Source organism: Hippopotamus amphibius, chromosome 11 (assembly GCF_030028045.1).
Source record: "Hippopotamus amphibius kiboko isolate mHipAmp2 chromosome 11, mHipAmp2.hap2, whole genome shotgun sequence".
NCBI classification, from domain to species: domain Eukaryota; kingdom Metazoa; phylum Chordata; class Mammalia; order Artiodactyla; family Hippopotamidae; genus Hippopotamus; species Hippopotamus amphibius.
The window spans coordinates 40,797,862-40,819,694 of record NC_080196.1 but is presented as its reverse complement, the minus strand read 5'-3'; the positions used below and the strand labels follow the sequence as shown (position 1 = coordinate 40,819,694).

At 41.2% G+C, this 21,833-nt stretch overlaps 1 protein-coding gene and 1 pseudogene across 1 annotated transcript in view; one reads left to right on the top strand and one right to left on the bottom strand.

The window, feature by feature from the left end:
* SRPK1 (SRSF protein kinase 1) overlaps positions 1–11,202 on the bottom strand; it is an 82,201-nt gene extending 70,999 nt beyond the window's left edge. Inside the window, 2 exon segments of the mRNA XM_057698455.1 lie at positions 10,624–10,863; positions 10,865–11,202. Coding sequence (XP_057554438.1) covers positions 10,624–10,863; positions 10,865–11,202 — 578 coding nt within the window.
* Positions 11,203–19,719: 8,517 nt separating this feature from the next.
* On the top strand, positions 19,720–21,833 carry LOC130830888 (suppressor of cytokine signaling 5-like; annotated as a pseudogene).

The window sequence follows — 21,833 nt, the reverse complement described above, 5'->3', positions numbered from 1 at the left end:
TCCAGAAGTGTGAGACAATAAATTTCTGTTGATTAAGCCACTCAGATTGTGATACTTTGTTCAGTAACCCCAGCAAACTAATAGAGACTGGAAGAAAATCATTACTTGCGTACTTATCTCCCTTAAGAAATGCCCTTGAGGGGAAGGGCTCTCTCTGTTTTAAGTCATCTTTGTATCCCTTCTGGAGTACCTAATCTGATACAAAAATTTAATTAGATACTATTTTAAGTTCCAGCACCTACACACAGTGGAGCTCAATAAATGCTAAATTTCTCCCACCTTTTCCTTATATATTTTTCCTGACAGATTTCTTTCTTTTGCAAACTGACAAACTGAATTTAATTTATGAGACATACTCAAGTAGCAATCTCAACTCAGTAATCCTAGAAGCATTCAATGTTTGGCAACATTGAAACAAAAATTTGAGTGCCTAAATTTATCAGATTATATATACACATAATTAAATATAAACTATCCCTGATCTTTAGGGACTCTACTCCAAACTAGACCTGATACACATATATAGGAAATACCAACAGATGAGTTAAAACCATTAGTTCAACACATGAATAGTAATAAGAAATGTCACATAAAAGTCAAAGGTAAACCCATTTAAGCTAAGGAAGAAAGCATGAGCATGGGAGCAGTCACCAAAGCACTTTACACCAGCTGAGTACTGAGCTAGGCATACACACACAATTTCACAGCATCAGAATCTCGCCATCTGTGGATAAGGCAACTCAGACTCAAGGAAGTCAAATGATATTGTCCAAGTTCACCCAACAACAGTGCTGGAGGCAAGCTGGAACTTGGGACTGTGTGATTCAAAAAGATAAGCTCTTTTTTGATAAAACAGCATTTGAGCATATACCTATACTATCCTTCCACCTAGAACACAACCATAAGTTACCTAATTTATCTCACTACATTCTTAATACTAGCAAAGAAATATGCACATACAATTCCCTGCAAAACCTATTCTCAAAGGCATAGGTAGTCGTAGAAGAGAAAAGGAGTATCAAGGGATCTTGCCACCAAGCTCATGTATAGACAGAACCTGACATCTGTGGTCAAACTGCTTGGCTGAAAGGACATTTAAGATCCTTCACAGGCTGAAGAGCAGCACCACAGTCAAGAGCAAAGTGAATGAAAAGATACAGCTGCCCATAAATTACCTTTGTATTAATAATTAGTTACAAAATAGGCTACCTTAGTATTTCCGGAGACAAAAGTTCACAAGACCACCCACAAAAGGATGAGTAGCATTGTTTAAAATGCCTAGTCACTTAGAACAAAGAATTTAGAATCTGAGTAAATTAAATAATCTATGAAGGTCATCAACATGACTCATGGTACCAACACCAAACTTCATGCCATTGATGACTGTTCACCACTACTGGTGACAATTCTTACACGGTGGTTAAAATATATATCAAGTGTTCTCAAATTTTTTGATAAGCAATCCTTAAATACCTATTATGCAAAACATTTAAGCCACCAATGAATTTATTACCCAGTAATTACACCTGGCCTTAACCTTCATCTATATAACCAAAGGCTCATCATGGTACAAATGAATATGATTTTTACTTATCTAGCTCATGCCAACTAACTTTTGTGTCCAGTGCTACTAAATTTATCTGAAAATGAACAAAATTAACTTATTTTGTGGTTTCTGACAGCTTTAAAGTAGTTGAAAAACTAGATACTCTGATCTTCATAGCTAATCTCATGGATCTTTTTCAAATTCCCAAAGTTAATCCTCTAGTAAGAGGCACACAGAACCACAGGTCTCTTTCACAACTATGTTTACTGTAATTTTAGGGGGAAGTGCCAGAGACAGTATTTGGCCTAATAATCAGGCCAATTAATGACTAACTCTCACCATGAAGATTCTATGGCAGAGATTATAAACTGCAGTCTGTAAATCCTGCCCCTAAACTTTCGTTAGTGGTTTAAAAAAAAAATCAAAACAGTTGTTGAGAATTACATAAAAACAAAGATTTCCAGGGTCTCTCAAAAGAATCTGAAGACATGGTAACACGACTCATCTTCTCATAGGACAAATGAGAAAGCCCACTCCATACATTCTAATAATCACCATTCCCTTTTGGTTTACTAGTAGTCTGCTCCCGAAGTCATATTCTAAAAATAAATCAACACAAACACAAATTACTGTATATTCAATACTCATTTTAAACTAAGAACACAGATGGCTTAAATTCTACAAGATCTAAAAAAGCCAAAGATGTAAAACGAAAGCAAAAATTAAACAAATGAATTTGTGTACCAGGTGGTAACATAATCACACAGCAAGGAACTAGCTCACGTAACCTGAAAACTCAGTAATGTGACTCTATATCCCTAGTGAAATACTATGCCCTAAGAACAACAATAAGAAGAAATCATTAGCTTTCTTCAGTAATCATATTATTGGTGGTAGCGTTGACACTGTCATTCTCAGACTCCTCTGTATTTATACTGTGGGAAAAGAAAATGAATAATCAGGTTGGTGCTGTTGAGAACTGGGGTTTCAATGTGGGAGAAAGGAGATGCAGATGTAAAGTCAAAGAAGATAAGGAAAGTCCCTGGGTCATTTAATTTGATTTTTAAGTATAACATGAACTCATGCTTTTTTTTTTAAGGAGAAAAAAACACAACTTATTTCCTAATTAACCACAGAAAAGGCCTAGAAACAATGACTAACTCAGTAGAAATAAGTACTTTAAGTGCCAAGATTGTGATCTCCAAATGTCACTTCCCACAAAAAGGCTTCTTAGAGAAAGGGCTAGTTCCTGGTCTGGGGCAGAAAATGTACAAGTCTGGACAAACTGTCACACGAGATGGCAAAAAGCTATCAAAGATGCCTCAGGTTGAGTCAAAATGACTCAAGGGCCATCATGAAGGGACTCCAATTGGCCAAAGATAGGACAATCAATAAAAATAACAACTATACATGCTACAAAATGCATGAGTATTAAAAATATGCTAGGTAAGAGAAGCCAGTTACAAAAGACTACATATTGTATGATTCCATTTATATGAAAAGTCCAGCCTAGGCAAATCCATGGAGACAGAAAATAGATCAGTGGTTGCCTATGGTTGGAGGTCAGGTAGCATGGGGAGTAATGAAGAGTGAATTCAAACGGGTACAGCATTTCTTTCTGAGGTGATGGATATATTTCAAACTTACTAGATCATGGTGATGGCTGCACTACTCTGTGAACATACTGAAAACCACTGAATTGTACACTTTAAACAGGTGAATTTTATATAAATTATACCTCCATAAAGCTGTACAAAACAAAAACAAAACTAAAATGGACTGAACCACAAATATGTTTAAATCTGCGTGTTCATAATCAAATAAATCTTATTGGTCATTTTGGAAGATGCTAGGAATCCAGCTCATTATTTTGAAAACTGGAAAGTTATAAAGTATTTATCCAGTCTATCATATGTGTGAAGTGTCTCTCTAGGTAACCAGAGAGAAGAGACAAAGTTTCTCTTTATAGAAGTATTACAATTAATAAATTAAAGAATAATAGAATATTACCATTTTGCAACCCCAAATAAAATAATGGACCTAGGCAATGATCAAAGAGCAGTAACATCACAAAAAGAGTCAACCAGACAGTATGTGCTGTCTGACAGAAGTATACAGCACCACCAATGAAGCAGTCTAGTAAAAACAAATTTTCAAAGAAAAAAAGAACAAAGAACAAAACAAGACAAAAACAAAACAAAAACCATGGAGAACCTATAGATAAAAAGACTAGAGAGGACTTCCCTTGTGATGCAGTGGTTAAACTGCCTGCCAATGCAGGGGACACGGGTTTGATCCCTGGGCTGGGAAGATCCCACAAGCCACGCAGCATGTGCCACAGCTACTGAGCCTGTGCACAACTATTGAGCCCATGTGCCACAACTACTGAAGCCTGCGCGCCTAGAGCCTGTGCTTCACAACAAGAGAAGCCCACGCAGTGCACCAAGTGTAGCCCCCCCCCAACTAAAGAAAGCCCGCTGGCAGAAATGAAGACCCAATGCAGCCAATCAATCAATCAATCTCTACATAAAAAAAAAGACTAGAGAGACTTTTAAAACAATGGCAATGTAAGGACTCAAAGTCAGCAGGGAGGTTTGAATACCGATTGGATATTTGATGTTAAGAACCTGTTTTAAAAAACTTTAGGTGTGATAATAGTACTGTAGTTATGTTTTTAAAAAATTAAGAGTCCAAGAAAGAGAAAAACAAATATCGTATATTAACGCATATTTGTGGAATCTAGAAAAATGGTACAGATGAACTGGTTTGCAAGGCAGAAATAGAGACACAGATGTAGAGAACAAACGTATGGACACCGAGGGGGAAGTGGGAGTGGGGGTGTTAATTGGGAGATCTGGATTAATACATATACACTAATATGTATAAAATAGGTAAATAATGAGAACCTGCTGTATAGCATGGGGAACTCCACTTCGTTGTATAGTAGAAACTAACATTACAGTAGAAACTAAAACAACTATACCCCAATAAAAACAGGAAAAAAAAATTAAGACTCCACATCTTACAAAATGGTACGATGTCTGAGGTTTGCTTTAAAATAAAATGGAGGGGAGTAGGAGAAGATATATCAATAGATGAAACAACATCAGCCACAGTTGATCATTGTTGAAATTGAGGTGAATATGTGAAAGTTTATTTTGTCATTTTCTTTTATCTTATACATATTTGAAAACTTCCACAACAAAGCTTTTAAAAAGACAATCATGCTGCCAATTCTACAGAACCTCGGAATTTCTGCATTTCACAAATTCAAACATAAAAATGTCTCCCGGGGGCTTCCTAGGTGGCGCAGTGGTTGAGAATCCGCCTGCCAATGCAGGGGACACGGGTTCGATCCCTGCTCTAGGAAGATCCCACCAAAAAATAAAAAATAAAATTAAAAAAAAAATGTCTCCCGTCATTTCACATTTCATTTCAATCAAGATGCATCTTACAGTGAATGGTGTGTCAGTTTAATTGGTAGTATTTTTTTCTTAGTGGTACATAAAATGGTGAATTAAAAAACTGATAGCATCTTAAATTCAATGAAAAAAACTGTAAGATTATAAATATATTTAGATATCTATTTCTCCTTAGCTAAAAAATCATTACTTGCATTGTACCTGGAAAGGAAGAGTTAAAAAAAAACTCCTAGCTATCTGAATTTTCTTATTTGCTTGGAATTAATTCAGTTACAGTGAAAGAAGCATTAAAATACTTTAGCCAGTACAAAAATGAACTTACTCCCCAAATCAGCATTAGTGATAGACAGGATCTGGGGAACACTGGGCAAAAGTCTATCAAAGGTAGAAAAAAAAACCCAAGAAAGCTTGCTGCAGTTACTCTACGAGGTCTAAAAACTACAATAAAAATGGATTCTAGTTGACCAGCCTGTCTTTTCTTCCTTTTTAATAAAGGAGCTCCTAAGCACCCGCCACTTTTAACACTTCAAGTTGTTGGTTTCAAGCAGTAACCTAAAAGAACATGGTAAATTTGGCAAGCCTCTGGGCCTCACTGTAGCAGAAACACTAACGCAAATAGAATTTACTAACATATATAAACTTACTAAGAAAGAAAGAAAGACAAGAAAATAGTTCTGACAAGAGCAATTCTAAAAGTGCAATTCTAGTAGTATATAATTTTGAAAGCGCATATTTAAATGGAATCACAAAATTAAAAATGCAACTTTTTTTTAAACATAGGACAGATGACATTGAAAATTTCAAAGGTAAAAAGCAAAGAAAAAGATAGATCAGCCACATTTTAAAAAATCAATTTATGTCAGAAACACAATATAAATGTAACTTGAAAGGCGAACAAGCTGAGAAATACAAATCTCTCACATAACAAAAGGTACACTCTTAAACAGCTCTTAAGATCAAGAAAATGATCAATAATCCAACATAAAAATGGGCAAAAGATAGAAGCAGGCCAATAAATATATCCTCCAAATGGTCAACCTTGTTAGTAATAGAAGAAATTAAAACAAGATACCTTATAGATTACCAGCTTTGGAAAGCTTTTTCAAGTAACACTGCCCAGTTCTGGTGGCTAAGCAGGAGGTAGAAGAATATTCCTACTCCTCATATTCTGCCTGGAGCAGCCCTTCATTTACCTCCTTCAAGTGTCACCTTATCAATGTGGCCTCCATCACCCTATTTAAAACTGTACCCCTATTCCCACTTCTCAATCCCTCTTATCTTCCTTCATTTTTCCACCTTATCACCTAACATACTACGTAACTTACTTATGATGTCTACTGTTTATTCTTTGTCTCCTCCCACTGAAAATAAAAAACTGCTCATAGGTGTTTAATGAATAGGAGTTAAACTGGTTAACTCTTTCTGGAGAAAACTTTGATAATATGAATTAAAAATCTTTAAAATGTACATACAGGTAATATTACTTCTAAGAATTTATCCTAAGGAAATAATCACTGATGTGAGCAATGGTTATCCAAAAGATTATTCATCTTAGCTATGAATTGTGAAAAACTGTAAATAGCTTACAATGGAACATTTAAAACAATGTGAAATATTTAATGCTATGAAAAACATTCCTGGTAATGTTAACTGGAGAAAAGTATATCCAATGATTCTACTTTTGCCTTAAAAAGTATATACATGTTTATTAATAGGAAGTAAAATAAATTATGATACATCCATTTAATGGAATGCTAAATGAAGCTACTTTCTGTGTCTTGATATGGAACCATTTCTAAGATAGTGAAAAGGGCAGACCTTAAAAAAATAGTAAGGTGGCACTACATGGAACTGGTATAGAACCAATTTCCAAGGTGCACTGTTAAGTGTAAAAAGCATCCAATGCCATTTAATTTTAAAAAATTGTTTCAAGTTTATGTACTTTACTCTTCACAGGATAAAAATGTTGGAAAATTTTAAGTACTGTCCCTTCTAAGTTTTCAACTGCATTTTTGGAAAGTTAAGAAATAAAACCATCTCCCCTCTGACTCCATAGATGAGTGAGTGCTAAAATGAGCAAAAGCATTTCTCCAGCTCAAATAACTTTACTACCAAATTTATACTAACTCCATAAAGTTCTTTAACTGCAAATAAAGTGAAAATCATTGTCCAAACTAACTTCCTGAGCTAAGTAATAAAATTATTAGATACGAAATCCATTCTGGAATTATTTTCCATAGAAACAATTTCAAAAGCAGACATAAATTGTTAAATTATAAAAACTTATGACAAACAAAGGCTCACAGCTCTTGATATACACATTGAAAACTGAATACTCAAAGGGAGATAGAACATTGTACCCTTTAAGAGACATATCCAGTGGGCCATGAAAGTGTAAACACTCCAGAACATTGTACCCTTTAAGAGACATATCCAGTGGGCCATGAAAGTGTAAACACTCAGGCATCCTGAGGTCCCTTATTCAGAAGCCTCTGTTCATTCAGCCTCTATCTTATTTGCCCTTGGATACACCAAAAGGAATTGTCACTTGGAGACAGCAATGGTTAGTACCCAGGGCTTTGGGGTATGTCAGATCTGGGTTAGAATCCTAGGCGAGTAATCTGGCAAATCTCAATTTCCTTATTTGTAAAGTAAAATAGAGATTATTACCAACTAATTAATGTTAGTAAATAAGAATACAGTGTCTGAAAAAGTGAAATGGAGAAGGAATTCTTCAAATAAGACTACTAAAGACAACTGAAAATCCCCAAAGTCAGATCTTTCAGCACAGTAAAAGAACCCAAAGGAAGCAAATCCTAAAGAGCACTGAGCTGGAAGGCAGAAGCCCTGGATTCCAGTTTTGACACTGCTACAAATAGGTTCAGCTCCATGGGAATATTATTTAAAGTATGTAGATTACAGTTTTAAGACATACAAAATCAGGGGACTGAAAATCCTTTCCACTTGTACCACACTATGACTAAATTACTAGGATGCTACTTACTTTGTACATCCAAAATTTCTAAAATTTTTCATTTAAATGCTTGGTTTTTTTTTTTTTTTTTATTCAAGTCCTGATCAGTTTTCATTATGACTGAACTACCAATCATAACATATAAGACTGTTTCCTTAACTAACTAATCCAAGGTCAGATTGCTAGAAAGCGGCAAAATCAGAATTCAAACCAGATCCGATCTCACTCCAAAGACCAAACTATTGCATGCTTCTTCCTCAGACTTTCTTTCTGACTAATCTGGTAACTAGCAGCTTGCCTTTGCAAAACGACTGGAAATCGGAGTGCAGTCAGGAGTTATGGAATAGAGTCAAGTTACCTGAGTCGGGTGGGGCTTAAACTTCTGACAGAACTCTAACCAAGTTAATTAGTTAGATATTTCAGGTACTTAAAAGGAGGCTGGAGAACCCCCCCCCCCAAAAAAGTAATATTATCAAGAAAAACTATTAATTGAAGACAATAAAAAATTAAGCACCGCAGACTTCCCTGGTGGCTCAGTGGTTAAGAATCTGTCTGCCAATGCAGAAGACACCGGTTCAATCCCTGGGCCCATAAGATCCCACATGCCACACAGCAACTAAGCCTGTGCGCCACAACTGCTGAGGTGACGCACTGCAACTACTGAAGCCCACAGGCCTAGAGCCCATGCTCCACAAGAAAACCCACCCCAATGAGAAGCCTGCACACTGCAACAAAGAGTAGCCCCCCCACCACCAATGCTCACAGCAACTAGAGAGAGCCTATGCACAGCCAAAAATAAAAAAAAAATTAAGTACCTCTGAAACTACAAGTAAATGCGGGTGGTTCAAGGAGTCAAAGTTGTACAAGATGAAATATTCAGTAAAATAACTGCTGATTACCTCTACTACTCACTTGCTTTTGTGCAAGTGACTAGGTCACAGCAGTGAATGGAGGAGTAACAGATAATGCAAAATATATATATTCAGCTTTACAAATAAAGCATATGGTCTAAATAGATAATTCAAAGTAATCTGGTGTTAAAAATAAAGTATACGATCACCTATACATATTTACTTTCCAAATTATAGGCTTATTCAGGCTAATATCAAGGTTAATTTCCATGTGGAGAGACTAGGACAGATGAATTTTAAATAATACAGTGAATAATAAAATCACCACCACCTTACATCAGCAGAAAACATTGTTTTATAACACATGCATATCAGCTGCACAGAGAGTAACAAAACTAAGGGTATGCGCTACACACACACACAGACACACACACACACACACACACAGAGTAACTAAATTCCCACTGCACAGAAGAACCAGGTTAGCTCCTTGCTGTTTCCATTAAACCAATCTGGGAGTAAAAACTGGTTTTTGAATCATCCATACATGGATAATCAAGAGGCAAATTAAATACACATAAATATATGTAAACTCACATTTAACTGTACTGGTTACCAAGCACTTCACAAAATAAAACATTTCATAAGACAGTTGATAGAAATGAAGCAAGAGGTGAGGTCACCTATCACTTTAGCTCTATTGAAAGAAGTCATTATTTGCTCTCCTGAAACATTAGGTAGCTGCTAAAAACAATACACATACATACACAAAGGCACACACGCCTGGATCTTGTATCATCATCCAGAAAGGAAACCTAGGAAAGCCTCTGAAGTGAGTTTTATCAGTTCAGAAAGACTTAGATGGTGTACAACTCCACGCAGATCCAAGTAAATGGAAAAGTGTCAAGAAAATAATGCATTTTTTTTCTGAGTATAAACTGTCTAAAAGACCATTTCCAAGGCCCTGTGCAATTAAACATTAGTATAAGACAAAAGTTCTTCAGACTAAGCCTCACTTGCACAAGCCCTCTACTGGGCGTTTCTATGAAGCTCTGACCAACTTTTGTGTTTCCCACAATAGCGCTAAACCACGATTATGCGTCCTGCTGATAAAAATCGGCATGTGGCCCTTAACACACCGAGCCAGAATCACCATCAGCAGCAGCTACAGAATTTCCCTCGTCACCACTGTGATGCCCACACTAGAAGGCATCTGCATTCAGCACGAGGACTTGAAGTTCAGGGAGAAGAGGAGCAGCAACAGAAACTGGCTGCATACCCCGTGGGCTGCCTGCACACTGCAAGGAAGGAGAGAAGCCTGCAGGCTCAGGAAGTTGCCTAAGCCAGGGGAAACCTCCATGCCCTCTTCTATAAAAGGGTGCGTGCCTGGCAGACCAAAATACGGAAAATTCACCCAAGACTTCTCTGGCCGCCTACACTGCAGACGTAGGAGGCAAGTTAGGACGCTGGGAAGCAGGTACGGAAAGAGAGCACAGTTCACAAACTGATAATTACCAGCTCCGTGGGGAGGCCCAAACTCGGGGAGCTTGCACCTCCTCTCTGGAGTTGGGAAGGTACCGGTGGGGCTCCGGTCCTCCCCCAACAGCCCTTTCCAGCAGGCGCCGGGCTGCTAAGGCCCAGACCTGGCCTTCAGCAACAGAAGCTCCCTCCCACATGGTTCACCGGGCGCGACCCTCCTCGGCCGCCCCGAGGCCATGTGGCGGGGGCCGCCGGGTGCCCGAACCCGGTGCACTTTCAAGGTATGAAAACCAGAGGAGAAGAGGTGCGGGGGCAAATCCAAAGAATGGGATGTTGGGGTGCGAGACTCACTTCCTCTGGGCTTTGTCCTTCTTGGCCTTGGTCCTTTTCTTTCGGGCCTGGAGCGCAAGCACTGCAGGAGAGAGGGATGGATGAAGGGCGAATGGGGAGGAAAGGAGGCGACCAAGGTGAGGGTGGAGACCCAGCAGGAGCGCGAGGCCCGGGCGCCGGGCCTGCCTGAGGGGCGGCTCCAGGGCGAGCGCCGCGGAGTCGGCGAGGCGGCCGCTCAGGGGGCTGGCGGCCCACGGGGCGCGCCGGAGGGGGCTCGGGCCAGGTCAGGGGGCTGGCGGGCGGGGGTCGGCCTCGCCTGCCGAGGGCCGGGCCCGGCAGTGGCCCCAAGGCGCGGGGCTGCCTGACGGGGAACAAGGGGCGATGACTGCCGGCGCGGAAGGACGCCCGTGCCGAGGGGCGCGGATCCGCAGCCCAGAGGCGGGGGGTGAGGGGCGGCGCCACCTCGGTGGAGGGGCACCGCACGCCCGGGGACCGGACGGCGGCGGTCAGGCGAAGCTCCCGGCGTTGACCCGGGCCTCGCCCCGGCGGCCGTTGCCCCTCGTGGCGGAGGCCGCTCCACCGCTCACCTTTCCGCTCCATGGCGAGACCGGTAACAACCAGGCGCCTGCGCACTCGAGTGGCGGTGACTCCCGCTCCCGCCGCGGCCCAAAACCAAGCCCGCGCACACCCCGCCCCCCAGTTCCCGCCCCGCCCCGCCCACGGCGGCGCGCGCTTGCGCGTTGAGCGCGGAGCCTACCACCTGCTCCCGAGAAGGGGTGGGCAGTAAAGAATGGGGGGGGCCGGGAAAGGAAAGAGCCGAGGATGGACACGCGAGGGGTGTTTGAGAACCGAGCTTGGAAGCCTCGTAGGGTCAGCTTTGTTCTATTTGCCGGGCGGTTGCCCCTGAGGAATGGCGAAGAGCGTGGCATTGAGGGTTCCCTGAGTGCTGAGTCAACTGTAATCTGCCTTGGTTTCCTGGCCTGTAAAATGGAATAATCAGGTGTCCTGGTTCCTCCACTGAGTTATTGTGAGGGCCGTTTGAGAAACTATGTAAAGAAAATGGGGGAAAATTACAAGAGAGAAAGAAAAGGAGGTGGCAGCAACACAAAAGACTGGAAGGAACCTGTGACCTTATCATCACTTAAAAAGTAAAAACTTTAAAAGCGAGTTTTCTCTTAAAAATTCAAATTTAAATGAAGGCTGTAAAGAAAGGAAGCAGGAGAATAAAAACAGCATTTTCTTATTTTACCACTTTGTCATCTTTCCAGTACAGATAAACACAGTTGTCTTTACTTACAGAATACTTTTCATACTTTTCTAAGTGCATTATCTCATTTGATGTTCATGACAGCTTAAAGGCAAGACAATTATTACTTTCACTGTACAAATAAACTAAAATTCGGAGGGGATATGTACTCAGACCCTTGGTGTCCTGACACAGTGATCAATCATCAAATCCTTCCTGTAAAGCAGGGTTAGAAAAGTTTTTCTGTGAAGGGCTGTATAGTAAACATTAAGGCTTGGGGGCCATAAGATCTCTTAACGATTCAGCTCTGCCACTAGAGCTCAAAAGCAGTCATTGAAAATAGGGGATCTCAGTGTTCCAAAAAAGCCTTATTTATGGTCCCTGAAATTTTAATTTCATGTAATTTTCATGTATCATGAAATATTATTCTTCTGTTGATCTTTTTTCCACTATTTCAACCATTGGCTCAGGCCTTAGTTTGCCGACCCCTTTGTAAAGTACTGCAGCTGGACAGGATGGAAGCCTGCACACCCTTGCCCTTAAAGAAGTTTAGACGCTAGTGGGGAAGACAGACAAGTAATTAATTGCCCGAGAAGGGAAGATGAAAGTACAATAGTGCTGCACAGGTCAGGCATGGGGGCTTGGGCGGGATTTTATTGAGCAAAGCAGGTCATTATGTCCAGCCAAAGGCAGAGGCAGCTTTTGAGCTGTGTCTTGGGAAATGTGTAGGATTTCCAGAGGTGGAGATGTCAGGCATTCTTGAATGGGAAAATCAGTTGAGCAAAGCCTTGGAAACTTACAGGCGGGGATTGTGGCTGGTAATGACTGAAGAAATGAAGTGGAACTTGAGACTGGAAATGTAAATGTTTCAATGTTTGCCAAATTTGAAGTTTAGATAATTAACATCTGTTGCGTGGAACCTGAATGATAGCATTTCTGGGCATATTGCAAAAGAGGACAGCACCTATTGACCAAGGAAAACTGCTACCCAGTTTCCCCTTGACTCTTATCCTTGAAAACAAAAGGAGAGTTGGGGCAGACAGTGAAGCCGTGGAGTCTGAGGATTCTGCCAGCTCAGGAAAACCACATGGGGTTTAGAAAAGACAGGAGAGAGCTGCTGGCTGAGGAAAAGTCCCAGAACAGGGATATTAGTGCCTAGCACTTACTAGGTGTTCAAATATTTGTCTAATCAAAGAATAAATGATGTGCAGTTTATGAGAAAGGTCTAGAAGAGGGAGAGAAAACACTAGAGGGACACCAGGAGAGCTGTGCTAAAACCCAAATGGATTAGTGCAGATCCATCATAAAGGAAATACGTTTGACTCTGAGTGACTGTGGCCTCGCTCTCTAAGAGCTTACCAGCCATCTGTTTAATAACTCATTTGAGAATTTTTCCAGAGTCAATGTCAAGTTCACTGTACTGAGTTCCCAGAATTGACCATTTCTCCTTTTTCTTTCATGTTTTTCCCCGTCTCCCAGCATGCTTCAGTTCGCCACACTTTTTCTGTAATTTCTATAATTGTTCACATAAGCTAGTTTGGTTTCTTCCCCTATTCTAAAGCTTATACCTTTTTTTGTGTTTCTTGCTTTAAATGTAACTTTAAAAATTACTTTTCCCCTCTATTTTCACAGGGCTTATCCTATTTTGGATTTTACCCTTCCAGAAGTTATTTTTAAAAGTGGTGGCCCTTCTTTGGTATTCATTTTTTTTCTCTTTTTACCTTTTTTTTGGCTGTGCTGCGTTTTTGTTGCTACGAGCAGGCATTCTCTAGTTGTGACAAGTGCCACTTTTTGTAACAGTGAGCAGACTTCTCATTGCGGTGGCTTCTCTTGTTGTGGCGCATGGGCTCTAGGCACACAAGCTCAATAGTTGTGGCTCGTGGGCTCTAGAGCGCAGGCTCGGTAGTTGTGACACAAGGGCGTAGTTCCTCCATGGCATGTGGGATCTTCCCGGACCGGGGATTGAACCTGTGTCCCCTGCATTGGCAGGCAGATTCTTAACCACTGTGCCACAAGGGGTGTCCCTGGGTTTCATTTTCAATTACATGCATACACCTCTCCCACAACTGTTTTTCTGCAAGTTCTTTTAAAAGTAGAATTATTCAGAGAACATGAGTCATTGTGTTTTTGCTGCTCATGGGCAGTGTCAGAATTTAATTTCTGCAAAGATCCCATTCCTTTTGAGCTAATTTATTTTTTAAGGCTGTCCTGGGATCTTCCTTAATGCTTCTTTGGAATTTTTGAAATATGAGCACCTAAAGAGCAGGATACATGTTTCTTCACACCCAACATTCCCTGCCTTGATTACCACAAACTCTCACAGTTTTGATCTGAATTAAACCCAAAGTGTCACTTCCCCTCATGGCTTCCCCTATGTCCTGCAAGATGAAATAGGCAACAGAAGAAGAAAGTGAAAATATATCAAATACTTTACCTTGAATAAAATTCCCAGAAGATGTCTGCATAATTGGAGAACCCCAGTAGAAATTTCTCTTGCCTTTGTGATAGTTTTGTGAAGTATATTGGGAAAATGTAACTATATTTTAGACTTCAGTATCAGGAAAAATGGCACAGTCAACAGAATAATTGAAGAGAATTGAATAATGAGATTGAGGTGTGGACAGGATTAAGAGAAACCAACTAGGTATGGTGAGGCATTTGGGGACTAGCAACAGTGGGAGTCTTTACCACCCCAGGCCTGATGGGACAAGGGGTGGAGGTATTACCAGAACCCAATGAGAGTGTGTATGTCTGCTAGGGTTGCCTTAACAAAGTACCACAAACTGGATGGCTTAAACAATAGAAATGTATTGTCTCACAGCTCTGGAGGCTAGAAATCGAAACCAAGTTGTCAGCAGGGTTGGTTCCTTCTAAGGACTACGAGGGAAGGATTTGTCCTCTTTCCTTGGCCTGTAGGTGACCACCCTCTTCATGTCTCTTCAGGTCATCTTCCCTCTCTGTGTGTCTCAATCTATATCCAAATTTCCCCTTTTCATAAGGATATCAGCCATATTGGATTAGGGCTCATCCTCAAGAGCTCATTTTAACTTGATCACCTCTGTAAAGACCTATCTCCAAAGGTCACCTTCAGAGGTCCTGGGGGTTAGGACTCCAATACATCTTTTAGGGAGGGGGATACAGTTCAACATATAGCAGAGCTGTAGAAGTAAGAAAGGGCTGCCTAAATACAGCTGTGACCTTTGATAAAGGGATTTGACCGTGGCTCAACAGGGAAATAAATACCCAACTTCTTGTCCCAATCATCTTCTCAGGCTAGTGCCTTCCATTGACGAAAACCCAGCTGGAAGTTAGAAGGCAAAGGTGCCTGGGTGATGCAGTCCATGCAAGCAGCCTCCCAGGGCACAGAGCAGAGTGGAGAGGGTGAGGGTGAATCTGGAGGCGTAAACAGAATATCCAGCACAGCCTGTCTGGGCAGTCGGTAGGGTCCACCCAGAGCAGCCAGCAACTTCCAAGCAAGTAAATCAGCCTCTTGGGCTCTCTGATCCCTGGAGACACTTGAGAACAGAAGTTACTTAGAGATAAACCCCTTTTGGGCTTTGTTCTCTAAAAGCATAAACTTCACAAGGAAATGGTGCTGGAGTGAAGGGTTGAGGGGAGTAGCTGGAGGAGATATAAGAATAAAAGCCTTGGCTGGTGGAGTGGGAAACTATGAGAGTTCTTTGAGGTTTCAACAACTCTGTCCTTTTGGATGCTCTTTCCACAGCATAAAGGTTGGATGAGGGGAGGAGATTCTTTAGCAGTGAGAGAGATTGATGGTTTGGAGGCAAGTAGAGCCCTTGCTCTGCTCCCTGGAGGTGCTCTGGGGAGGCAGCAGGGTGTTACAAACTGACCTAAGCTGATCGTGTCCAACTCTTAGTTCTTTTTCCTTGGTAATGAACTTCTGCCAGAGAAGTCTGTAGTGATAAGGATTTGTCTGCCCCACATCCTCACTCCTGGGATATAAAGAAAACAAGTTTTGACTAATATCTGCCACACACATTTGTTAATATTCATTAGCAGGCAGGCACAGAGCAGCTCTTATGACTTGTGTATGTTCTTTGAGGTCTCTATGTCCTTTTGGAGTCTCTAGCCCCAAGTTTAATTTCTCCAGTTTGGTAATCTCGGGGCCAGAGTGAAGACAGTTTAGGAAATACATAAAAATGGGCAACCTGGTTTAGACATTTGAGTTCTGATTTCTACCTGCTATGCAATGTCAAATCCATTTTTCTTTTCCTTCTTTCAGATACTTTCCACCAGGCCCACCCTCATGACAAACACGTATCAAGTACCCACTGCAGCCCAGGCATGAGAATAAGGGCTTTGAGAAGAAGAAGAAAACAGAGGAGAAGAAAACATAGACCTTGCCCTGTAGAACTTAATAGCTAATTCCTTTTTTTCTAAAATTTTTATTGAGGTATAGTTGATTTACAATGTTGTATTAGTTTCAGGTGTGCAGCAAAGTGAATCATTTATACATCAACATATATTTGCTAATTCTTATATAGTAATGACTTTACTGGACACCGTTGTTCCTCTTCCCTCAAACAACTCTATGAGATTGGTACTATTATTATCATCTCTGTTTGACAGATGAGGAAGCTGAAGTACAAGAAAAGTCACACAAATTAGTAAAAGGTAGAGTTTTGAAACTGGGCAGCCACAGGACATGGAAGCAACCTAAATGTCTATTGACAGATGAATGGATAAAGAAGATGTGGCACATATATACAATGGAATATTACTTAGCCATAAAAAGGAACGAAATTGAGTTACTTGTAGTGAGGTGCATGGACCTAGAGTCTGTTATACAGAGTGAAGTAAGTCAGAAAGAGAAAAATATTGTATATTAATGCACATATATGGAATCTAGAAAAATGGCACTGATGAACATAGTGGCAGGGCAGGAATAGAGACGCAGATGTAGAGAACTAGCACACGAGGGGAGGGGGAAGCTGGGACGAAGTGAGAGAGTGTATAACATACGTATACTACCAAATGTAAAATAGGTAGCTAGTGGGAAGCTATGTGTTTCCCTGGATAGCACAGGGAAATCAGCTCAATGCTTTGTGATGACCTAGAGGGGTGGGGTGGGGATGGTGGGAGGGAGGCTCAAGAGGGAAGGGATATGGGGATATATGTATATGTATAACTGATTCACTTTGTTGTGCAGCAGAAGCTAACACAACATTGTAAAGGAATTATACTCCAATAAAGATGGAGAAAAACAAAAAAAGAAACTGGGCAGCCAGGCTCTCAAATTCATACTCTTAACCACACACCATATCACCTGTGTAGTTTAGTGGGGAATTATAAATACAGTAGATGCATAAAGTACCACAGGAGCAGAAAAAAAAGAGGCCTACTCGGCTCATGATTTGAGAAGGGGTGAGGAGAGAGGCATTTCCTGAATGAGATGACACTGGGGCAGCATTGGAATGCATTGTATATGTGTCAGCTGGAAAGAGAAGGGAGGGAGGAAACCTGCAGTCAGAGAAGACAGCATGGTATGTGGGGGGAACCATAAACAGTGTAGCATCCCTGGAGCATAAAATGCAAGGGGGAAGGAGGGCGATGGTTTGCTCCACAAATGCTGATTGGGCCCCTTCCCTATGCAGGCACTGTGCTTGGTGCTGGGGTATAGCAGGGACAGAGCTTCTTAGGAAATTTAACTTGAGCTTTCAAACATTTTGCTTCCTTACTTACTAAAATAACTTTTTGAAACTACCCCCATGCACAACATGCAACAAACTAGAAATAGCAGGGAATTTCCTCAACCTGATAAAGGCTGAGGAAAAACCCTCAGCTATCATCGTATTTAATGGTGAAAGACTGAAAGCTTTCTCCCTGAGATCAAGAACAAGAAAAGGATGTCCACTCTCACCACTTCTGTTCGGTCTCGTACTGGAGGTTCTAGCCAGGGTCACTAGGCAAGAAAATTAAATAAAAGGCATACAAATTGGAAAGGAAATTGACACTTTAAAAGCGTTACATCACAGTTTTGAATGCCATCCAATGGAGTTTAAATGCAATAGCAATTTCATACCCACCATCATCCATTTTTATATGTAAAAAATAAAAATCACTTTGTTAACTCTAAGAAATTTTGTTACCGCCTTTTCTCCTTGAACTTGTATATCTATTTCATTTTACTCACAGAAGTTTATCCTCAGGTAATACAATTTTATGCTTAAAAGTTTTGGATTGATCATCCTGTCATACTTCTCTACTACATAAATGTGCATTTATATTGTAATTTAATTTGTGAAAACATTTCCTGAGATCATGATCCTCTGAAAACTTTCTTACCTATCATTATGAGTATTATTATTGCATGATTAATCAAAATAACATATAGGATCATTTTATGATAGATGAAATTTTATTGCAAATATACCTTCAGTGCAAAGGAGGTGATTTTTCTCAATAAGTCCTGCATCATTCTATTCATGTTTTTTTGGTAATGGCTAAGAAAACTTGGTCACATTAAATAAGTAGATGAGAATGGAAAGGGTTTGGCACCGCAACATCATTGTTTTTTTTAAACTCCTTCCACGTGTGCCCAAAATCACGTAGTGGTCATCACCAAAATTTATATTAATGACCATCAACTGACAACTCCAAGAGGTGCTACTCAGTTTTGTTGAAAGCAGATAAGTGTAAACCATCTGACTTGCAAAAAGTCATTAAAGTTACTTACTCTCTCAATCCAAACACCAGTATTTCAACATGTTCTTTGCTTGGACCCTTGAGAGATTTATACACTCTCTGGCCGTGCACCTGAGAATGATTTTTTGGGGAGGGAGAGGCCTTTTTTGTTTATTTGTTTTGATTGCCCCACTACTCCTTGGAATGACAGTGACTTCTCTTTACTGCTGTATCTCCAGGGCCTAAAAGAAAAGTGTCAGATACATAGTAGCTGCTCAGTAAATTATCTGGGATGTTATGAAAGACTGTAAAAACCATGGGTGGTAGGAGGGACCAGGACAGGAGGCAGAGACACAGAGGCACCCAGTGCACTGACTTGACTTTCTCAGCTCAAAGGCACCAAGAAGCCACCTTTCCCCAATTTGAAGCAGCACTGAGTAAAGAAAAGGCCTAATATTTGGTATCTCACCTGGGTTTGAATTTTGACATTGACATTGAATAGCTGTGACTTTGGGTAAACTCTTGGTCTTAGAGTCTTACCCTGGGTAAAAAGAATAACTGTCCCTCAAGGAGAGGCATTGGAGGAAGTGACAATTAAATATGATCATGCCTGTGAAGTACCTGTACCATCGTGTATACTCAGTAAACAGGAATTGTCCTTCATTTGAACCCTGCTTCTTTTCCTTTTGATGGCATTGGACTTATTCTGAACCTTCACTGTTGCAGATAATAAGCAGTAGACAAGATGGTAGAGTTAGGGGCCTCAGGTGGAATCCAGGGCAGTGCGACCTCCTGTACTGCAGTTTCCTCATCTAGGAAACAGGAGTAATAACAGTCCTGCCTCACAGGGTTGTTGTGCAGCATAATGTGTTACCTTTGTGAAGTGCTCAGAATAGAACCTGACACACAGTAAAGGGTTAATAAACGAGTGCTACCTGGGAGAGAAGGAGCACCCCCAGGGTAATAGTGGAGAGGGAGAGTGGGGACCATCTGAGTTGCTCCATCTCCCACACTCCATTTATAAGATGCGTCAGGATGTTGCAGAGAGTCAGGTTCTATGGAGGAACGATCGCCCGTGGTCAAGTTTCAGTGAGTGTAGCAGGTTAAGGACACCATGCGTACCTGTGGCCAGAAGAACAATATAGTTCCTTCAAGGCTTCCACCCCTCCAAAGCCCTGCCTTGCTATTGGTCACGATCTTATAATCAACGGATAAAGAGGGGAAAAAGATGGAATAACTTCAAATACAGGCGTCAGAATCTCTTCAGACATGAAGGAGGAAGCCGTAGTGAAAATGTGGGCATGAACTCCAACAGATGTTTGACTGTCAAAGAGAAAACGTCAGTATAGGAGACAGCTCCTCAGCAACAGAGCAGTCCCTGAAGAGGCTATGTTGCCTTGAAACTGGGATTAAGCCCTTCAAAGAATTCTTCAAGAAGAAACCAAAATTCTGCCACTGAAATTCCTCCGATTGTTGAAATAAGCATTGAAATGGATAATAATTTGTGTGTCACCCCAGGAACAAGACTTGCAAGAGGAGATTTCTACTATTGGCATGCTCTGTAGGGTGGGAAGAAAAAAACATTCCTCTTCTTCAGAGACACAAAGTTCATTGCATACTGACAAAAAGCTTGGTGGAGGGAATTCCCTGGTGGTCCAGTGGTTAGGACTTGGCGCTCTCACTGCCAGAGGCCCAGGTTTGATGCCCGGTTGGGGAACTAAGATCCCACAAACCACACAGCACCCCCGCCAAAAAAAATTTGGTGGAACTTGAAGGGGACTTCAAAGGAGAGAGAGGTGAAATGGCATAAGCTATGTACATGATATAAACATAATTTCCAGCAGCACTATAGGAAGTCACTCTGAGACAGAGGTTGCAGGATACTGTGGGCTTGTGTTTCCCCATGAGAACTTACAACAAGCCGTCAAAAGCTCCTCTTTTCTAATAAAAGGAAAACACACCTTTCTGAATTAATGCTTGAGAAATGCCCTTTTCCTGCTGGTTCAGATTGAGCCCCTAAATAGCCTTTGATTGAAAGCATATTCCTGTGAGCCCACATTTAACATTTTTTGATACGTTTGATCCATCCTTGGCTTCTACAGAAGATGAAGAGGATAAGCTTAGAGAGAGAAAGCAGCTTAGTATTGAAAAAGAGGTCGATCCCCCTCCCAATGCACAAATACATACATCTGAAGACACTGCACAGGTTAATTTTTTATATAAACTGGAACCAAAGTCAGCTCCTGGAATGACTGAAATAAATCAGAACAATTCTGCAATTTTACAAGCTAAACTGTGACTCAGAAGAGGACACAGCCACCCAGTGTTTGCAATCATGTAGGCAGAGGCAACATCAGGTACCCAGAGATAGCCACGCTCATGTTAGCAGACAGGGAGATTGGGAAGTCCATAGACAGATTGATCACATACACTGTTTCATGCCCAATTTGTTTCAGTTGCAGGCAATCCCTGTCACTGGTGAGTGATAAACCATTACAAAGCAGAAGCTATTCTTGAAGGCCCATTTTTGCTCAAGGTCTCTGTGAAGAGTCCTCTTCTCTGTGATCTTCCATTGTGACAAAAGATCCCTGCCTGCCCAAAATGAACAGTGGAATCATAACCTTAGTTTTAATGCTCACAACCCTTATGCAATTCAGTTATCCACTGTAACAAGACTTCTGAACACTATAAAGATCCCAGCTCTTGCATGTTTCTTGAACCACTGCTTACTGTGTCACTAAATAGGTCATTCTCTTTTAGGCCGCAGTATATCTTCCATGCAGTCATCTGCAGGTGCACCACGTCTGATGGAATTGGTGGGCTCCCTTACCATCAATGTTACAGGATTTTTATTTTTATTTTTATTTTATTTTTTGGCTGCGTTGGGTTTTCGTTGCTGCACGTGGGCTTTTTTTCTCTAGTTGTGGTGAGCAGGGGCTACTCTTTGTTGCAGTGCGCAGGCTTCTGAGTGTGGTGACTTTTCTTGCAGAGCATGGGCTCTAGGCGCGCAAGCTTCTGTAGTTGCAGCTCATGGGCTCAGTAGTTGCAGCTCATGGGCTCTAGAGCGAAGGCTCAGTTGTTGTGGCACGTGGGCTTAGTTGCTCCACGGCATGTGGGATCTTCCCAGCCCAGGGATCAAACCCGTGTCCCCTGTGGCAGGCAGATTCCCAACCACTGCACCACCAGGGAAGTCCCAGGATTTTTTAAAAGAGCGTCATTATAAACAAAAAGTTAGAGGTCACCGGTTAGAATGAGGCCAGTCAAGGCAAAGAAAACTCTCCCATCCCCAAAGGGCATTACCTGGATCTGCTTGTATATGCATCAGACAGTATATCTATAG